Source organism: Delphinapterus leucas, chromosome 19, assembly GCF_059928025.1.
Source record: "Delphinapterus leucas isolate spDelLeu-1000000601 "Yukka" chromosome 19, BTC_Dleu_Yukka2, whole genome shotgun sequence".
Taxonomy (NCBI): domain Eukaryota; kingdom Metazoa; phylum Chordata; class Mammalia; order Artiodactyla; family Monodontidae; genus Delphinapterus; species Delphinapterus leucas.
Genome location: NC_143147.1, coordinates 62,950,002 through 62,965,525, shown reverse-complemented (window position 1 = coordinate 62,965,525; position 15,524 = coordinate 62,950,002). Strand labels below are relative to the sequence as shown.

General features: G+C 44.6%; 1 protein-coding gene across 2 annotated transcripts in view; it reads left to right on the top strand.

Moving 5' to 3' along the window:
• Positions 1 to 15,500, top strand: part of TEN1 (TEN1 subunit of CST complex) — a 16,174-nt gene extending 674 nt beyond the window's left edge. Inside the window, exons 2-4 of one of the 2 annotated variants that reach the window (XM_022589564.3) lie at positions 5,175 to 5,271; positions 8,930 to 9,078; positions 15,130 to 15,500. In XM_022589564.3, the coding sequence (XP_022445272.1) occupies positions 5,180 to 5,271; positions 8,930 to 9,078; positions 15,130 to 15,251 (363 nt within the window). In that variant the 5' untranslated portion in view covers positions 5,175 to 5,179 and the 3' untranslated portion in view covers positions 15,252 to 15,500. Of the gene's footprint in view, positions 1 to 5,174; positions 5,272 to 8,920; positions 9,079 to 15,129 lie in introns of both variants that reach the window. The other variant, XM_022589562.3, reaches the window with a different exon arrangement.
• The last annotated feature ends 24 nt before the right edge of the window (positions 15,501 to 15,524 follow it).

Here is a 15,524-nt window from a genome sequence, read left to right as displayed (position 1 = left end):
GAGGATTTGTAATGAAAAGCAGAAGTTCCCCATCCTCAGAGGCAGCCACTTTAACCATAATAAATTGTTTCTAGTTTTGTTTCCTAAAGAACATCGAAGTAAAATTCTTCCAAGCTATTTCCTCATTTTTGTTACCTTTTGACCTCATGCCATGGTAACGAAGGTGTGGCACGCTACCCATCTCCTTTATCTCTCATTTACCTTTGTAACTTTAAACAACATACTAATCCCGTTTTTTAAAACTATACACTTTTAATAGTGTTAATAGTTTAAAAAAAAACTTGTTTGTAAAACTGACGCATCAATTTTTTTTTTTTGCGTGGCCCTCTCACTGTTGTGGCCTCTCCCGTTGCGGAGCACAGGCTCCGGACGCGCAGGCTCAGCGGCCATGGCTCACGGGCCCAGCTGCTCCGCGGCATGTGGGATCTTCCCGGACCGGGGCACGAACCCGCGTCCCTCGCATCGGCAGGCGGACTCTCAACCACTGCGCCACCAGGGAAGCCCCCCCCTTCCCTTTTTGAACCCCAAGGAGCCTTCCTGCGCATGTGCAGACAGGGAAGTTTTCCTTGACCTCAGGAGTGGTCATCTTATTTCTTTACTTCAGCAGAGCTCAGCTTCTGCCACTAGCTTTGTTCTTGGAGTGTCTGGGTGAGAACAAAGATTCAGTTTTACTCCACTTGACAAACCCCAGCAGTCCGGCGCAGGGGCCCATCTATCTCCTACCTCTACAGATCAATCAGTGTTCAGATTTCTCTGATGGCTTTGTAAAAAATTGTCTGCAGTTGGTTCGTTCAAATCAGGGTCCAAACAAGGTCTACACACTGCAGTTGGTTGATAAGAATCTTAAGCTTCTTTTAATGTGTAGGTTTCCACTAGACATTGATTTTTTTCTCCGATTTATTTATTGAAAAAACTAGGTTGTTTTTCGTGTGACTTGCCCACAATTTCCCTCTCTGTGATATCTTTAACACGTTCCTCTATTTCTGTATTTTCTATAAGCTGTTGGTTAGATCTAGAGGCTTTATAAGATTCAGGCTTGAGGCTTTAGCAAAAAATACTCCTGTGGCATGTTTTCTATTTTACAATATCACTCTGGGGACTTCCCTGGTGGCACAGTGGTTAAGAATCCACCTGCCAATGCAGAGGACACAGGTTTGATCCCTGGTCCAGGAAGATCCCACATGCTTCGGAGCAACAAAGCCCATGCACCACAACTACTGAGTCTGTGCTCTAGAGCCTGTGAGCCACAACTACTGAGCCCGAGCGCCTAGAGCCCGTGCTCCACACAAGAGAAGCCATCGTAATGAGAAGCCCACACACCACAACAAAGAGTAGCCCCTGCTCGCCACAACTAGAGACAGCCTGTGTGCAGCAACAAAGACCCAACACAGCCAAAACTAAATAAATAAAAAATAAATAAATAATAAATTTATTTTAAAAATACAATAAAATATCACCCTGGTTGTTATGAAGAGAATGGACTGTAGAAGGAAAAGAGTGGAAACAGACCAGTTATAAAGGTGGTGAAGGCCTGGATGGCGTGGTGACCATGGAGATGGAGGAAAGTGGATAGATTCAATACGTATTTTGAGGTAGAACGGACAGAAATTTGTGATGGATTGGATGCAACCATGAGAGAAAGGGACACATCAAGAATGACTCCTGGAAAAAAAAACGAAAACAAAGAATGACTCCTGGGCTTGAGCGGATCAGGGATGGAGAAGGGTGGCTTGGAGGTGGTATTAAAGCCATGGGACTTGGTTCTGGTTAAAACATCGTCTTCCTGTGCCTATTTCCTCTCCCTCCCGAGGACCCACCTAAATGGACGAAGAGAACAGCAGGACAGCAGTTATCAAATTAAGGAAACTTAACGTTGATGCAATACTATTACCTAATCTACAGACCTTTCTGTGGATTTACAGTTGTCCAATAAAGTCCTTTATCACAATTTTTTCTCCCAGCCAAGGTCCAATCCAGGATCATGAATTATATTTAGTTGTATTAGTTTGCTGGAACTACCATAACAAAGCACCATAGACCAGGTGGCTTAAACAACAGAAATTTGTTGTCTCACAGTTCTGGAGGCCAGAGGTCCACAGTCAAGGCATCGGCAGAGTTGCTTCCTTTTGAGGCTGTGAGTGAGATGTGCTCTGTGCCCCTCTCTTAGCTTCCGATAGTTTGCTGGCAATCTTTGGCTTTCCTTGGCTTGTATACATATCACCCCAATCTCTGCCTTCACCTTCACCTGGCCTCCTCCCCTTGTGCATGTCTGTCTCTGTCCAAACTTTCCCCTTTTTATAAGGGCACTAGTTATATTGGATTAGGCCCTCCGTAATGACCTCATTTTAACTTGGTTACCTCTGTAAGACCCTCTTTCTAAATAAGGTCACATTCTGAGGTCCTTGGGGGTTAGGACTTCAACATCTCTTTTTGTGGGGACACATTTCCACCCATAACAGTTGACCTATCACTTTAGCCTCCTTTAACTGGAGCAATTTATCTTCTGTGATTTTGACACTTTTAGAGCATATAAACCAGTTGCTGTGTAGAATGTCTCTCAATTCAGATTTGTGTGATATTTCTTGGTGACTAGATTCAGATTATACTTTTTTTTTTTTTACAGGAATATCACAGAAACAATGTGTCCTTCTTAGTGCCTCACATACAGAAGGCACATGAAGGCTGTATTTGCTAATTTTCTTCACTGTGAAGTGGACCATTTTTTCCTTTGTAATTAATAAGTAATCTGTGGGGGAGATACTGTTGAGACCATGTAAATATGCCGGTTCTTCATCAAACTTTTACCCAGTACTTTTTGCATCCAGTGGTGATTCTTCCCTGAATTCATTTTTACTCTGGTGATTGCAAAACTTTTAAAGGCATAGTAAAATAATCATTTTATTTGGTTACTGTAAAATTCATTTAGTTGAGATTACACTTAAAATTGGAAATAATCCCCAGGTGATAGAATCTTTTGAGGCCATAGGTCAAATCATGTGGCATAACTCGAGTTTTAATGTTGGAGATTCATTGTATAATATAGACTTAACAAAGACTTGTAACTTTAAACACATTGATGAATGGCTTCTGGGTTGGTGAACACAGGGAGGGGCTGGGAAAGTGGCAAAGCTCAGAGAGGGCATGGAAGCTCCACACCCCTCCCCACCTACCGTGTTCTATGCACCTCTTCTCTCTGGCTGTTCCTGAATTATATCCTTTTATGATAAACCAGTAACCTATTCTAATTCTGGAGTGGTAAACATATACCATCAAGTTTCTTGTCCCCAAGAAACAAACCCAAAGCCGATAAAAGCTATGATGAACTTAGTTATGTGTTACTTCTCTGACCTTCAATCCCACTACAGCAATCTTGACAGTTGCTTCAGAAAAGATGAAAGCAGCAGTCAGATTGGTTCACCATCCTTGCTGTACAGTATTTTCAAACTTCCCAGTTGTTAAAAAGAAGCCTATTTCTCATCTTCGCACCATGGATTTTTTTTCCCCTAGAAGTGGATACTTTGACTTGGGGAATGAAAAGGGCAAGGCTTGAAGTACAGGTTGTACCATTACTCAGACTTCTAGAGAGAGTATTTGAAATCCAGTTGACCCACAAGAGAAGCCTGTCCTGATATGTCTTCTCAGAAACTTTCTTGAATGTGTGATAATGTATGGATAATGATTTATGGAGCCAGCTGTGCTTATTTAACAGAAGTGTCTTAACAAACACATAGCAGCTTTTGTTTGAAGAAGAAATTGAGGTTAAAATTTACAAAAGAGTATCTCCCCCAACCCTAACCCCACAAAGAGTCAAATGCTACTGCATGGTAATTTTTAAAAAATCAATTTAATGATATAGTTACTTATAGCTTAGCTTATACGGGGTGAGAGTAGAAAAATTACTTTAAAAGCGATTCTAGGACTTCCCTGCTGGCGCAGTGGTTAAGAATCTGCCTGCCAATGCAGGGGACATGGGTTCGAGCCCTGGTCCAGGAAGATCCCACATGTCGCGGAGCAACTAAGCCCGTGGGCCACAACAACTAAGCCTGCGCTTTAAGAGCCCGAGAGCCACAACTACTGAGCCTGCGTGCCGCAAATACTGAAGCCTGTGCGCCTAGAGCCCGTGCTCTGTAACAAGAGAAGCCACCGCAATGAGAAGCCCGCGCACCGCAACCAAGAGTAGCCCCCGCTCGCCGCAACTAGAGAAAGCCCGCGTGCAGCAACGAAGACCCAACGCAGCCAAAAATAAGATAAACAAATAAAATTTATTTAAAAAAAAAGAAAATGTAATGTGGGATTCTGGAAGGGACTCTGGAACAGGAAAGGGACATTAGGGAAAAACCAGTGAAATCCAAATAAAGTATGGAGTTGAGTTAATAGTACCATATTGATACGGGCTGATTAATTATGACAAATGTGTCATACTAATGTAAGATGTTAATTATAGGGAAAACTGGGTGTGATGTTTATAGGAATTCTCTGTACCATCTTCACAGGTTTTTTTAAAAAAATAAATGAAAACCATTCTAAAATAAAAAGTTTATTTAAAAAATGTGAAGACTCCCTTTATATACAACTATGAAAGTGTCAAAATATATTAAGTGAAAGAAAATCAAGAACAGTATGTATACTATAGTACAGAAGGGAAATAAATATATATGCATATTTGTCCTTATTTGCATAATGAAAAGCTAAATACAAATTGATGGAAATGGTCCCCTCAGGGCAGGGCTTGGCAAACAGCAGCAAAGGCCAAGACAACTCACGACATGTTTTTGTCAATAAAGTTTGAAGGAAATAAGGTACACGCATTCGTTATTTATCATCTTTGCGAGTTTTCATACTGTAATGGCAGAGTTTGGTAGTTGTGACAGAGGCCATATGTCACTGTCTGCCTTTTTACCGATCCCAGGTTTAGGGGCTTGGGGAGGGAACGGGCTGCATGGGAGTTAGAGTGGGAATCATACACTTTCCACAGAGATCTTTCGTATATTGGTTTTTTTTTTTAAAATATGTGAATGCATAAACCTATCAAAAAATCTTTTTAAATTTTAAAACACCATCCCCTGGAGCTACCTTTTCAGTTGTTGCTGGTCTCGTGTCTGTTAATCTCCATCTTGTGGTTGGCTTGGTTTGTCAGGAATCTTCAAAAATCCATCTCAACTATTTGGTTACAGGAGCAATGATGCTGCCCAAACCTGGGATCTATTACTTCCCCTGGGAGGTCAGTGCCGGCCAAGTTCCTGATGGGGACACACTGAGAACGTTTGGCAGGTGAGAATGTTTTTTTCATATGGTGGGGGGGATGTTTAAAAAAAATTAAAAGTCTTTTTTAAAAATTATAATATTTTAAAAATTATTTTTAAAGTATATATATATTTTTTATAAATTTATTTATTTATTTTTGGCTGCGTTGGGTCCTTGCCGCTGCACGCGGGCTCCCCCGAGCCGCGTCGAGCCAGGGCCACTCCTTGCTGCGGTGTGCTGGCCCCTCACTGCGGTGGCCTCTCTCGTTCGGAGCACGGGCTCCAGGCACACGGGCCCCAGCAGTTGTGGCGCGCAGGCTCAGCACCTGTGGCCCGCGGGTGTCCAGGATCAGCCACCGTGGTGCACGGGCCCAGCCACTCTGCAGCATGTGGGATCCTCCCGGACCAGGGTTGGAACCCGTGTCCCCTGCACCGGCAGGCAGACTCCCAACCACTGCACCACCAGGGAAGTCCCCTAAAGTACATATTTTTAATTACTAAAAAATCACTTATTTTTACATTTTAAATTATTTATTATTATATATTTTCAAAATTATTTAAAAAATTAAAATAGTCATAATTTTATCTATTTTTGTTTTTTTAAATAAATTTATTTATTTTTATTTATTGCATCTTCGTTACTGCGTGCGGGCTTACTCTAGTTGTGGCGAGCGGGGGCTACTCTTCGTTGCAGTGTGCGGGCTACTCATTGCGGTGGCTTCTCTTGTTGTGGAGCACGGGCTCTAGGCGCGCGGGCTTCAGTAGTTGTGGCTCGCGGGCCCTAGAGCGCAGGCTCAGTAGTTGTGGCGCACGGGCTTAGTTGCTCCGCGGGATGTGAGATCTTCCCAGACTGGGGATCGAACCCATGTCCCTTGCATTGGCATGCGGATTCTTAACCATTGCGCCACCAGGGAAGTCCCTAATAATTTTTAAATGCTAAAAAATTAATACATATTCATTGTAAAAAATGTACACAATCCGTAAGGGTGTAAAGAAAGCAAGTAAAGGGATTCCCTGGTGGCGCAGTGGTTGAGAGTCCGCCTGCCGATGCTAAGGGACACGGGTTCGTGCCCCGGTCTGGGAAGATCCCACATGCTGCGGAGCGGCTGGGCCCGTGAGCCATGGCCGCTAAGCCCGCGCATCTGGAGCCTGTGCTCCGCAACGGGAGGGGCCACAACAGTGAGAGGCCCGCGTACAGAAAAAAAAAAAAAAAAAAAAAAAAAAAAAAAAAGCAAGTAAAAATCACCTGTAATTCCACTGTGTGGACAACCACCCACCGCTAACCTTTTGGTGATTACATGCTTTTTCATGTGTGTTTGTGTGTATATGTGGGTGGGTGTGTATATACACAATATGTGTATATACATATATACTGTGTTAGTCACATATTGCTGTGTAACAAATCACCCCAAAATTAAGTGGCTTAAAATAACAATAAATGCTTATTTTTTCATACTTACTGAGTGTCAGGAATGTGGGAGTGGCTTAGCTGGGTGGTTCTGTCTCAGATTGACTTTGAAGGTTGCAGTCGAGATGTTAGCCAGGGCTGCCAGCATCTGAAGGCTGGCGTGGACCTGGAGGGTCTGATTCTACGATGACTCATTCACATGTTTGGCAATTTTGTGCTGCCTGTTGTCAAGAAGGCTCACTTCCTCAATACGGATTTTCTATATGGCTGCTTGAGAGTCTTGATAACATGGCAGCTGGCTTTCCCCAGAAGGAGTGACTCAACAGAGAGGGCAAAGAGAAAGCTACAATGTCAATGACCTAACCTCAGAAATCACTCTAGGTCATCTCTGCAATGTTTTATTGGTTACACAGGTCAGCGCTAGTCAGGGTGGTAGGGACTACACAGGGATGCGGATGCCAGGAGATAAGAATCATTGGGGACCATCTTGGAGACATATATATATACATACATGTATAAATATTTTAAGCTAGATGAGATCCTATTATCTTACTATATTGTACCATACTTAACTGTGTATGGTAGACCTAGTTCCATGCCAAATATGTAAATCTATATCATCACTTTAAATAGATCCATTTTATTTCATTGCATAGACATACCATAATTTATTTAACCACATCTATTTATTTAACCAAAAGCAACTGATTTTCAACAAAGACATCAATTTAATTGAGTGGGGAAAGTATAGTCATTTCAACAAATGGTGCTGGAACTACTGGATATTTTTATGCGGGTAAAAAAACACCTTGATCCCTACCCCACAGCATACCAAAAAAAAAAAGAAAATCATTCTGACTGGATCATAAATGAACAAGCTAAAACTATAAAATCTTTAGAAGAAAACAGGAGAAAACCTTCACATACACCTTGAGATAGGCAAAGATTTCTTAGACTCAGAAAACAAAAACCATAGGGACTTCCCTGGTGGTTCAGTGGGTAAGACTCAGAGCTCCCAATGCAGGGGGCCCAGGTCCGACCCCTGGTCAGGGAACTAGATCCTGCAGGCCGCAACTAAGACCTGGCGCAGCCAAATAAACAAATAAATATTCAAAACAAACCAAAACAAAAACCATAAAAGAAAAATAATGAATAAATTGGACTTCAACAAAATTAAAAGCTTCTCATCAAAAGCTACCATTAAGAAGATTAAAAGGTAAGCCGCGAACTGGTAAAAAATAAGTGAACATGTGTGTGTATATTATCTATATTCAACAAATGATTTGTACCTAGAATAAACAAAGAACCCATATAACCCAATAAGAAGACAAAGAACTTAATTTTTAAATGGGTAAAAGATTTAAACAAGACACTGCCAAGGAAGATATACAGAGGGCAGATAAACACATGAAAATTTGTTCAACATCATGGGTCATTAGGGAAGTGCAAGTTAAAACCACAATGGTACGGTATTTCATGCCCACTAGAGTGGCTAAAATTAAAAAGACTGACCGTATCCTGTGCTGACAAGGATGTGGAATGACTAGAACCCTCATATGTTGCTGGGGGGAAAGTAAAGTGGCACAACCATTTTGAAAAACAATTTGCCAGTTTCCTTTAAACAGACAGATTGACCATAGGACCCAGAATCCCACTTGGATATTTCCCCACGAGAAATGAAAACATATGTCAGCACAAGTCCGTAAGCAAACCAGATCAGCTGGTGAGGATAATAATAATTTATTGATCCATTCAACTGAGTGCTACCAAGCAATAAAAAGGAACAAACTACTGATTTACCCAACAGCATAAATGGGTCTCCAGACCATCCTGCTGAGTGAAAGAGGCTAGACACAGAAGAATTCATGCTGTCAGGATTCTATTTACATGAGGTGCTTGAGTAGGAAAACTCACCTGTGGAGACCAAGAGCAGATCAGTGGTTGCCTGGGGTGGGAGGTGGGGAGACTGAGTTCAGAGGGGCACAAGGGGACTTTTGGGGGTGATGGAAATGTACCAAAGCTTGATGGGGGTGCTGGTTACACAGTGTATACTTCTGTCAACAGTCAATGAACAGGTCCCTTTTAATGCATGTAATTTATACCTCAGTTATGTAGACCTAATTAACCTTTTCTGTTGCTGCCACTTTAATTTCTCTCATCCGAGTGAGGCTGAACATTTTCCCATGGATGTATTGGCCTCCCAGAACCTTTAGAACTTTGGGTTGGTTCTGTCTATGGATGGAAATGATCACACTTACCTGACCTCCAGTTTGTACAGCTACGACATGACAAAGTCCCGAGTGACCCTGATGGCTCAGCACAGATCTGACCAGCACCCGATCCTCATCTGTACCAAGTTGGTGGAACCGTTCCAAGCCCAGGTGGGCTCCCTCTACATGGTCCTTGGGGAGCTGGAGCACCAGAAGGGTAAGCCTTGGCTTCACACACCCTTTTTCACTCTGGGTCCTGAGTGGGGCAGTCTTTTGGGTGCCTGGGCTTGGCTTCTGACCCAGCAGGGGTCCCTCACTGGGGTTAACATTCCTTCCAAATCAGCCCACGAGTTATAGGGACTCATAGGAAAGAGACGTGATTGGGCTTGAGGTGGACCTGCCGTAGGGAAGCGAGAAAGCGGGGAGAGAAATCATTAATTTCTGAAGGCCTACAACATGCCAGGCCTGGTACTAGGAGGTTTGCTTAAATCTTTTTGAATCTGCTCACCAGCCCTTAATGAGTCATCTTATGGCTATCTCATAGATGAGAAAACTAAGGCTCAGAGAGGATGGGGCTGGAGTAACAGGCCAGGAAGTCAGGGTAAGAGAAATAAAACACAAGGGAAGGAACAGAAGCAACCTGGGAGAATCTCTATGGCATCAAGGGTTGAAGCTTGCCCTTTAAAACCTAGGTACTTGTATTCTTTGCCTCCCTCTCTGGCTGTCCCTGTGCCATTTTCCTTCACATGCTTTATGTAACTATAACATGTTGTATCTCGTTATTTTAATTTAACATTATATCATAAGCATTCCCCCATGTCTTGAAAATTTTTTCTAGATATAGTATTTAATGGCTATATAATATTTTACAGATTAGATGTGTGCACTAATTCACACAAGCATTAGACATTTGTATTGTTTCCATTTTTTGCTCTTATAAGTACACTGTACATTAGTTGGTTAAAGAAACTGTGAGATATTCAGCCAGGAGAATATTATACAGCCATCAAAAATGGTGTTGTAAATTTATATCAGTTGACATGAAAAGATGTTCATAGTATTTTACTGAGAAAAAGCAGTTTACAAAACAGTATGTATCATATGATCTCATTTTTGTTAAACAGACATTTTTTTTTTTTGCGGTACGTGGGCCTCTCACTGTTGTGGCCTCTCCCATTGCGGAGCACAGGCTCCGGACGCGCAGGCTCAGCGGCCATGGCTCACGGGCCCAGCCGCTCCGCTGCATGTGGGATCTTCCCGGACTGGGGCACGAACCCGTGTCCCCTGCATCGGCAGGCAGACTCTCAACCACTGCGCCACCAGGGAGGCCCTAGACATTTTTTATACACATAAAAGTTTGAAATATTATTTACCAAAACGTTAATAGTAATTATTTCTGGGTGGTGGGGCTGTGGGATTCCTTATACTTTTATTATTTGACAATGAAAATGTATTGCTTTACAGCCAGAGGGAAAAAACAGTTTAAACAATCTATCTAGATATATATTAAAAATGCCGTAGTTAATAGCCTTTAACTATTACCAAACTTTGTCCATTTTCTGATTATTTCTTTAGGGTAGTTTCCTGAAAGTGGAATTGCTACATTAAAGGATATGAACATTTATGTTTCTTGATTTACACTCCCAACTTACTTTCTAAAAGTTGCAGTGGTTTTTAACTCTGGATGAAATGCACTAGAAAAAAAGTAAACGGGGCTTACTTTAATTACGTTTGATTTAATAGAAGTTAATCTTTATTCAGGCTTAAGCCTTTGAGCTCAGAGTCCCTGCCTTCATCATTGATTTGAGAGAAGTATCAGGAGGAGGGGTGGAAATGGGTACAAAGGGCCTTGAATAAATCATTTCCACTTTGACTGCAGCCCACTTCACCTGAGACTCCCTCCTGCACTCCTGGCCTCTACAGGGAGTCCTGGGAGCTCTCAGGAGCCAACTGCCCAGTATCTGTAACTCAAAGGTCTGGTTGCAGATACAGAGAGGGGTTGATACTAAGGTGGGACATCAGGCCAGGACCAGGGTGGGACCTGGAGAAGACATTTAGAATTATTTGTGGGAAGAAAAATGGAAAAAACTTTACAAATTCAACCCATATCACTTTTTCAATTTAATGGTTTCAAATCAAACAAGCACAAAAGTAGAATGAGCCTCCATGTACCCGTCACCCAAATTCAGCAGTGATCCACATTCCACTGTTGTGTCGTCATCGCCCGCATTTACTTACTTATTTTGCTGGTGTATTTTAGAGCAAATCTGACATCATTTCATTTACCCATAAATACCTCAATGTCTATCTCTAACATCACAATCACGCCCAACAAAATGAATAGCTGTTCCTTAATATACTCTAGTACATACCTTGTCTGTGTTCATTCCCCTCCTCGGCCCCAAAATGGCTTTTTACAAAAAGTTAGTTTAAAAGCAGGAGGCAAAGTCCGTGCATTGCCTTTGGGTTACATATCCCAAGTCTCTATAATGGTTCTGTCTTCCTTTTTTCCTTTTTGTAATGCCATTTATTGGAGAACTTGGGTCTGGAATTAGCTAATTGCTTCCTCCTTGGTTGCATTAAACCTGCTCTTCCTTCCCTTGAGTTTATCCTACCTTTTTCTGAACGGATTGTATTTCAGGGAAACCAAATGGTTGGAGGAGGGAACGTTCTTTAGAGAAGAATCACAGTGAATAAACGCAGGAGAAACAACTAAATTCTAAAGTCACCATGTTAAAAGCCCCGAGGAAATAATAAATCCAGGCAACGATCGTTATCACTGGCCGCTCAAATCATTAGGTGGAAGCTTGCCGGGAACACTGTAGCTCAGGTGATCAAACATTACAAAAATCGGACCGATCGGTCGTGTACCTCTGGTGTGATGCACCAGGAGAGCACAGACAGTACTGCTCTGATGTGTTCTTGCCAAAAAACAAAAAACATGGAACCTCAGTAGTCAAACCTCAGACCCAGCAGGATTCTTCCTAGGCTCTGGCAAGTTTACCACTCACCATTATTTTCATCACAATGTGTAGGGTTTTTTTTTCCTTAAAAGAAATGTTTCCCCTCAGTTTCTAATTTCTGAGACTACATGCTCGTCATTCGAGACTGACACAAGGAAAGAAAGACGACGGTGAGGAGGGAGGGCAGAGTGTGGGCTGAGCTTGGCAGCGGTCGCTGACCTCCAACCTGCAGTGGCCTGTCTGGCCCCCGGCCAGGTCTGAAGTCCTGTGGGGACACAAAGGTCAACCACACAGGGATCCTGCCCCGTGGCAAGGTTGGCAGTTCTGAGGATGGACTAGAGGCCCCCTCAAGGCACCTTTCTGAAATGTTTGCACACGAAAGAGAAGAAATGCCAGCCATGTGCCAACACCAGCTGGCCAGGACACCCCGCAGGGCCGAGGGCTTCCAGTCCAGGGATTAAGATGTGAGGACACAGCCTCGGCCCCGCTCTGCTCCAGGGGCCCGCGTGGAATACCAGGCTGAAGGTTACTCGCCTACAGCAAGAAGCTGCCCCAGAGCTCTCACCATAAACCCCACCTGTTCTGGTTTCCGTTCACCTGACTGCTTCCTGCCCTCACAGGCCTTCCTTGTGTCCTCTCGAACCTTCAAGCCCCCTTCTCTGGGACTTGCCTGAAACCTGGCTTTCCCCCCCAGGCAGCAGTTCCCCTCCTGCCCTCCCACGTGGAGCCTCCCAGGCCCCATTACAGAACCCAGAGGTGGGGCGGAAATCCTGCCAGCTCCTCCTGCAGCACCAGTTCTGCCACCTCCGCCCCACTGCTGCCTGAAACTAGTTTCCACCCTCAGTATCTTTCTGCCTCGTCACCCATCGGGACCACCTTCTCTCCTCTCCAGCTTGACCTCACTATCATTTCAACCACTTTCCTGGCAGAAGTTCCAACCCCTCGTCTTCCATCATTCCTCCCTGATTAAACCCCAATCCCCACCCTCTCAGGTCTCACCCAACTGTTGATGGAGAAAGTTCACAAAGCTCCAGGGATTCCTAGCACAATGGTTTCAAGGTCTCTTATCTCTTCCGGGCCCTTCACGCTGCCTAGAATTCCTTCCACATGTCCTGGCTGGTCCCCCCTCCCCCTGACCCGCAACAGCTATTTCAGGCATTCACGCAGGACCCCCTTCGTCATCACCTCCCCGTCCCTTCCAGCAAATTACCTCACCTCCTACATCCCAGGTAAAATTGAGGCCACAGCTGCAGCCTCTCCTAAAATTATATGCATCCACACCCATCAGTAGCCCCTTTCCTCCAGTCTGGGAGAGAGGAGGGTCCCTCCTGCCTGTGGTGCAGCCCCTGTGCTGTGATGCATGCCTGCCTTCCTGCGGGGGCTTTGCTTTCTCAGCTGAATCCTTAACCTGTTACCACTGGTTCTTCCCTCCCAGCATATAAAGCGCTCAAGCCTCTTCTGTATTAAAATAATAGCAACAATAATGTCAAGTTCAGCTCTATCCCTACCTAGCTGTGACCCTCCTCCCTCCACAGTCAAACTTCCTAAAAGAAGATCTGTTCTCCACATCACCCCTCCTTATCTCAGACTCACACCTCAACCCACTGCATTCTGGATTGAACCCACACCCTCGGCAGTGAAAGCGCAGAGTCCTAACCACTGGACCACCAGGGAATTCCCTCAGCCCTTCTCCTTTGCCGCAGGTTCTTTTTCTTTGCAAGAAGAGATTCCCCTAAATGACTATTTCTCTGGCTTCATGAACTCCTTTCTCCTCCCCTGCAGCACTCTTCAAATGCCGTTCTTTTATTCCATTTACACAGACCTTTTGCAGATGGACTAACAGAATTGCCAAATTTGTCCCTGTGATAATCATACTTCTAAAGTTCACTTCCATTTTTAATAACTTTTCTTCATTCACGGGAAGAAACATGTTCCACCATCTGTATCTCAAAGAGAACGTTTCCCCAGGCTGAGGGGAGGAAAGAACTGACAGGCATTATTATTGTAAGGAAAGTTCTGTGAAATTAAGTCCAGTACTAAGAAAATCTTCATACAGGAAGTTTGGAAACATTTGACCTGTGCTTCTATTTTGAGATTTTTAACTGCAAATTAGAGCACTCAGATTTTGTCCTTGCTTTCCCTGTGTCATCCTGAACACATGCAGCTGCTCTGTGAAAACTATTGAGGGCCACATGTGTCACAAGAAAAGGTCTAGGCCTTTCAGTGCCAAATGAAGTTTAGGCAAATATCCTGTTTGACCGATTAGTATAGATGAGCCAGTTATTCCTGAAGAGGCCTGAGTGATGAGAAGCAACAGTCTACATCCATCCACAGATCCACATACTGTCCCATGCCCTCCCCCCCCCACCCCACTCTAGGCCATGCAGCCCCTGCAGTCCAGCGCTGGGGCCGACAGAAGCTGACGACACACAGGCAACCTCATGTTTCAAATGAGTTCATCTCTCTGTGTTGAAGCCTGGAATCTACACAGTCCAGCTCTCTGAATTCTGCCCCCGGGCTCTGTTAAATCAGTAAAGTGGCCTAGACTAGAGGAAAAGTTAGGCATAGACTTTAGCCAGAGAGAGCCTCTACCTCAAAATGGCATCAAAAGAGGACGGCATAATGTTCTAGAACACTGAATGTATTCACTGATGTGCCCAGAGAGCAGAGAGAACATAGTGCAAAAAAAAAACCACAACAACCTATAAGGGCAAACCCCAGATGTCCTTCCTATTTGGTGTCACCTGAACATTGACAAACCTTGCCATCAGCTCACCACAGCGTCTGCCAGAAGCGCCCCCAGCCCCTTGTCCAGGGTGGGATGACTTGCCCCTGTAAGGCCAGACTCTCCCCTTGGCTTGATTGAATATGGGGTTCTCTTTGCTCCAATTTCCAATGCCAGTGAGCCCTACGAAGCCAAGGGGCCCTTCCCCTGGTACAAATGGAGAACTAGGGTGGTGACTGAGACTGCTCCTCAACTCTGGGCACTTGGGAGCTACAGAGAAGCTGGTAGGAGTTAAGATGACAAAAGAGGGAAGTAGAGGCTACATCTCTCTGGGCCGGAGTGGAATGTTCAGGCTACCCCCTGAGTTTCAGCCATGTGCCTGTAGTGCATGGTGGGCCCGCAGTTCTGAGGCCCAAGTAGACAAATGGTCATCATCCTGTAAACCATCCTTCTCACCTGTGCCCTGTCAGACTCTTCTGTCAAAACCGAGGCCCAAGAACAAGTGGAGGGGAAACGGCTGGAATGCATCTGTAGGGTGTGTTGCTGACACTGCCTGTGCCTTGGTGTCTGTGTCTTTCAGATGGAGACTGCGTGGTGAAGGCCCGGGTGCTGACTTGTGTGGAAGGAATGAATCTCCCCTTGTTAGAACAAGCCATCCGGGAGCAGAGGCTGTACCAACGAGAGAGGGACAGCAGCCAGTAGAAAGCGAAACAGCAGCTCCTGGCAAACCGCCCCACCCCCTCCCCGCCGCCGACCCCGCGCTGGAGCTGCCGCCGAGAAGATGCAGGAGCTTCCTGGAGAGAAGAGGGGAGGGGTAGTTCATTGGGATTGCCCCAGAAATGGAAGCCTAGAGATCAGAGGCCGGGCTCTGGGGCCCTGGGGGCTGGGCCCCGTGTGGGTCCTGGAGGGTTGCAGAAGGTCCTCGTGAATAAAGCCATGTGGTGTGACGTAGCAGTGCGTGCACGTGGTGCAGCG